Source organism: Trichophyton rubrum (assembly GCF_000151425.1).
Source record: "Trichophyton rubrum CBS 118892 genomic scaffold supercont2.1, whole genome shotgun sequence".
Lineage (NCBI taxonomy): Eukaryota > Fungi > Ascomycota > Eurotiomycetes > Onygenales > Arthrodermataceae > Trichophyton > Trichophyton rubrum.
The window spans coordinates 1,176,238-1,181,598 of record NW_003456428.1 but is presented as its reverse complement, the minus strand read 5'-3'; the positions used below and the strand labels follow the sequence as shown (position 1 = coordinate 1,181,598).

Genomic DNA, 5,361 nt, shown 5'->3' with positions numbered 1-5,361 from the left:
AGGAGCCGACACGCTACGTCTTGGAATGACATCACCGGCTACTGGACGGACGTTAACCTGCCGTTAGCAAAGATGGCCTCCTGACGGCCTTCCTTCTCTCTAGCTTATAAGCTTAGCCAGGTGGCATCCAGTCACGGTTGCTGCCGTTGATCTCAGGGAGATCTATATACACATCTCCAATATGCACACATGACAGCATCTCAGCTCCGGGTCACGCCCAATCGATGCTCTGCTCTTGACCGTTGGCTGGATTTCCGAGACCCTCCCTCCCCCCAGCCTTCTCTTCTGATACCGCTGACTTCTTATCCCTACTACACTAACTACTAAACTGGCTGACCACTGGCTGCATTGCATCTCCTTCTCTCGCTCTGTTTCCTCCTGCGAAGCTCGGCTTCCAGCTCCATAACGTATGTAACTGCGCTACGGAAGTACTCTTACATAACTCCTCCTGCACCGCTAATCCTCTCCACGCCACCGACATGCATAGCCTTTAGATCCCGCCTAGTTACCATGAACCCCGAAAGGAAAAGAAACTTGGACGAGGGGGTTGGTTGGGCAAAGTCAGGGAGGGGGATGATTGCCGCCTGGAAACCTTCCTGCACTACTGAGTTTCGACTATATAACGAAGTTTTCTACTATGGAGTGTGAGTAAGTAGTAAGTATACGCTCGGGAGTTATGGATGGACCTCGGAGCAATAGTGCGTCTTCTGGCCGCAGCGGAGACAAGGGATATAGATACTCTGGCGGGCCATGATAACAGCTTGTCGATGACAATAATAATAATGACAGAGCATCTGACAACGAAACTACAAAGCCAGCAGCAGCGAGCATATAACCACCGTTCAATCAATCAATTGAGCAAGCCCGCTGCTCCCCGGCCCCACCTAGTTAGTCGACCAGCAGCGCATCTTGCCCATCTAGTGTAAGTAAGTATCCTGTGCGTGTAATGTATTAGAAATATGCTGATCGGTGGTTCGAGATCGAATGCCCGAGTCGTGTTTCTCCTCCAGCCCCCATCCCGGCCGCCTCCCTCTTTTGGTCGCTCTTCTTTTTGAGATGTGCGACCCTCGCTTATCTCCTTGTTCTTTCCGGGCTCTAGAAGAAAGACTAAAAGACCCCTTGGAGGCGTCCCTCTCTCTTAGTCGACGAGGAGGAAGAAGAAAAGAAAGGAGGGAAGAAGCAGTCCTCCCTCACTATTAGCCCGTCCGTGTCCCGTGGACGGCGCTTCTCCTGCCCTCTCTCTGCGGAGAGATTGGTAGAGGCGATATCTTCGAGCCCCCAACGCATGCCATGCTCGTCTCTGGCGTCATCGGCCAGGCTCTTTGCTAGCTAAATACTCTTAGCATGTCACATGCAAAGTGGGCAGCGCGTACTTACTTTGCTGCTGCTGCTGCTAGTTACTCCGTACTCTGACTAGGCGTCTCGCACGGAGTCTGGAGATATCCGCATATGCAAACCAACTGCTTAAAAAAAGAGACGAAAAAGCAACGAAAACACCGCTAACCCACTTGAAAAAAAAAATGGCCTTGATGAAATGCAAAAATACACAGCGAAGAAGAAGCAAATTGAAAAAAAAAAAAAAAAAAAAAAAGGAATGGGCATAGCTTAAGGCTGGCTGGCAGACGGTGGAGAAATCCTCTCTGGGGTCCCTCGCTGGCTTGCTGCTCTCTCTGCTGGTCTGTCCATACATCATCTCTCTATATACAAGGCCCCCTGTCTGCTGCCCTGACATTGTGCGGAATTCAGGAACCTGAGCAAGGGATGAGAAAAGAAAGGAAAGAGAGGAAAACTTCTGCGCTCCAGCCCCCTTTGCTCCTCAGGGATGATAAGTACACACAGTACGTACAGGTCACAACAAGTCGGGAGAGTTTTGTAAGAGCAGGCTGCCTATCGAGCAGAGAGATACAGCTACTCCGTACACTTTGAGGTATCAAGCGGTCGCTGCTTGGTGGAAGGAAGAGGATGATAGATACGTCTCTCCTCGAGCTTCTTCCTCCGCAACCAGCCTCCCTCTACGGACGTAACAGATTACATTTTAAAGCCGGAAAGAATTTTAACAAAAAAAAAAAAAAAAGGGCTAGGCTTAACCATCCCGTACACTAGAATGCAAAAAAAGAAAAGAAAACTAACGACATACCAGGTGTTTAGTTACGTACATACATTCCTCCAGGGTCTGCGATCAACCGGGCAGACCAGCTCGCCTCAAGGTCCATTTGCTCAACCAACTACTCCGTACTTAACTGGTTAAAAGCAGAGCAGCTAAAATCGCATCAACTGGGGCAAAAGCACCACGCGGACGATCAGTGGCCTGAAACCATGCATAGCATTAGGGCTCAACAGTCAGGGCAATCGTCGCTTATGACGGAGAAAGAAGCAAAGAAGTAAACCGGAATCAGGATAAGGATAAAGGATCCGGATCAGGAACAAGGAGAGACAAACAGGAACAGGAACAGGAACGGGAACAGGAACCAGCCCCATGCGAAAGTTCAATATGTTTCCCCAGATCCTTGGATGCCATAAGCATTAGGAAATCGAGTTATGCTGTGCGCAACGCTGAGGATGCTCTGCTGTTTGCTGTTTGCGCCACGGTTGCCGTTGTTAGGGAACGCCCCGTCCAATGTCCCTTGGGGGCAGGCTGTCTCGTCCTCGACGCTGGCTGCTGCTATTGGGCTGGCGATAGTTAGCTGAAGCTGAAGCTGCTGCCCCAAAGAAGCAGCCAGATGACCTCTCTCTGCGGACTGTATGGAGTAAGGGGGAGGGGTTGGTCAAGTCAAGGGCGCATTCTTTTTTTGATAAACTGAGCCCCCTTACCTGACGACAACAGCCTATCGGCCGTCAAAGCAAGCATCTTGATTCAGTCAACTGGTTGATAGCCAGTCACCCAGCAGCATCGACAGGAAGGATTGACACGAAGCGGGACAGCTCTTTATTCAGTAACTAACTCAGCAGCCAGCCTGCTAGCTAACCGTTGCTTCTTCACCATGTCACGATAACTAACCAACCCGCAAGCATTCCACCCCCCGTACGCCGTCCACTATCAACCCGCAAACTCCTCCGCCCACCCCTTTGCCCATTGCTGGTTCTAACCAGCCAACTACCCCGTAACTAACTAACTAAATGGTTGATAAACGTCAGCGAGCCATGGCCAGATCTCCGATCAAGGTTTGGCTCGTGGCTGCCACGAAACGAACTATTATTTACCTGTTGACTAACTAACACTCGCTGACAACCCTCGCCCGCTGGCCTAGTCCCGTTATTTATATCTTTTCTCCCTTCTGTCCATCTGCTCGCCCGCCCGCCGCGAGCTACGGAGTATAACTTAGTTACCGCCGTATCGTGATTACAGGCTCCGTCATGGCCGTATGGCCGTATCGAACAGGATACGGCGCTGCGTTACGGCGTCATCGACTTTCAATATTTGATACCCGACTGTTTAGCCCATTACAGCCGTCTTTCTCCCCCCCTACCCCCTACCCCCCCAACCGCACGCCTTTTTTGCACACTTCTATTTTGCTATTTTCCTTTTCTTTTTTTCTCTTGTGCTTTCTTTTCTTTTCCTCTTGGGCATTTATCCTCCGTATAATCAAATCTGGTGATGTCCTCCAAGAATGGTTGTGGGCTCCCGCCTGCGATTTGCCAGGCCTGCTGGACGATGCTCGTTTGTGGCTGTCCCCGAGCAGAGATGGGGAAGAGCCGTTCAAGGGGAGTCCTGGACTACTTAATACTCCGTCTGCGCAGCCCAGCCCGGCCGCTGTGGCCACGGAAGGGGATCTTCCTAGAGTGATGCCTGAGATATCTCGCTGCCTGCCTCTTTCTTCTCCTTCTGCTCCCTGCCAGCCCCCCTGTTGTACAGGTCCATCCCCGGAACGTCGTCAGAACACTCCATCATTATAACCCGGCTATCCCGGAGAAAGGCCTATCACCCCCCTTTCTGGCTCCCTCCTGGCTCCTGGCTCTCGCTGCTTGGGCTTCCCTGCCCTTCTCCAGCCCATCCCTGCCCTCGATTGGCGGTGGCTAAACTCTTTCCTGTGCTAGCTCAACCGTCTTTCTTATGCAACCCTAAACTAAAAGCAGAGGTCGATTCCCTGTCACTGTCGGGTCCTGCATTTGACTTCCTCTGTTGCCCCCTCCTGACTCCCTTGATGCACGGAGTAGACAGACATATGCCTGCGTCCGCCCGACTAATAGCAACCTACATAATATACCCGCCTCCGGCCCCAACAAGCGCAAAAGCAAGGCACTCGAGATAAAAATTTCACTCGAAAAGCAAAAACGACCGTCAGTCAGGTCAGTCAAACGGACCGACAGACAGACAGTCAGTTTTGAGAGAGCCAGAGAGAGTGTGTGAGTGAGGGTGAGCAGGAATAAGAAAAAGAAAGAAGCCTCGAACTCCTGCAGCCAGGCTGGGCTAGACTTCTTTTTTCTTTACCTGCCTTTTTTTTTTTACCCTTCCTCTCATCTCAAGTACCTGTCTATCGAACTCAGCCTATATACATTTCATTATTACTTACATACTTTGCATCGTCCGGCCCTGGGGTCTCTTGGATTTTCTACCCCATAGCCTCTCCTTTCACCCACCTTGCCCTCCTTTTCTCGTTAATCGATATCAGGACGGCGGCTACTAGGGCATACTCGTTATCGTTTTCATTTCGGGTCCCCTACCTCCCTCGCTCCTTGTCTCAACTGGCGGCGCGCCATGCCATGTGCTGTCGACTGATTTTCCTCAAGAGGTCCCACCTAACTGCATTGTGAAATCCCCCTTGTCGGCAGTGCGCCTCAAGCAAGCAGCTTTTAAACCGCCTACTTTATCTATCACTCCTATCTATACATACAACCTGCTTCCCCCCCTCCCCGCCTTTTACTTTTCTTCAGAGAAGAATCACTGGCGCCATCTTGTGCTAGTTCGAATCATATTTATCAGAGAAGAAAAGTACCAAGTCTGGCCACCATGGATACGGAAACCCCGCCGCTGCAAGACCATGACTTCGTCAGCTCGCAGTGGGTTGACATGGGAGGATATGCGGCTACTCAGCACCATCAGTTGACGGACTTCACTGGATTTCAATTCGGCTCGTCACCCATCATGCCAATTGAACCCGCATATAGCATGTCCATGCCTCAGCCGTATACGACACAACACCTGATCCCGCTCACCATGTCCTCTCAATGGCCGAGCATGCTGTCTACGCAGCCCGGTTTTGCGCCAATGCCAGTTGCGCCAATGCCAATGACTCCAATTCCGCCGCAAATACAGCACGTTCAAACGCCACAGCTGTCGACACCACCTACCCCACGAAGAACTTTGACCGACGCTGAGCGCCGACGCATGTGCTTGTATCATCAAGAGAATCCTCATGTCAA

General features: G+C 51.2%; 1 protein-coding gene across 1 annotated transcript in view; it reads left to right on the top strand.

Moving 5' to 3' along the window:
• Positions 1-4,874: 4,874 nt before the first annotated feature.
• TERG_00453 (uncharacterized protein) overlaps positions 4,875-5,361 on the top strand; it is a gene marked incomplete at its 3' end in the record, with an annotated part of 1,956 nt that continues 1,469 nt past the window's right edge. Inside the window, exon 1 of the mRNA XM_003238413.2 lies at positions 4,875-5,334. Within this exon, the coding sequence (XP_003238461.2) occupies positions 4,949-5,334 (386 nt within the window). The 5' untranslated portion in view covers positions 4,875-4,948. The remainder of the gene's footprint in view (positions 5,335-5,361) is intronic.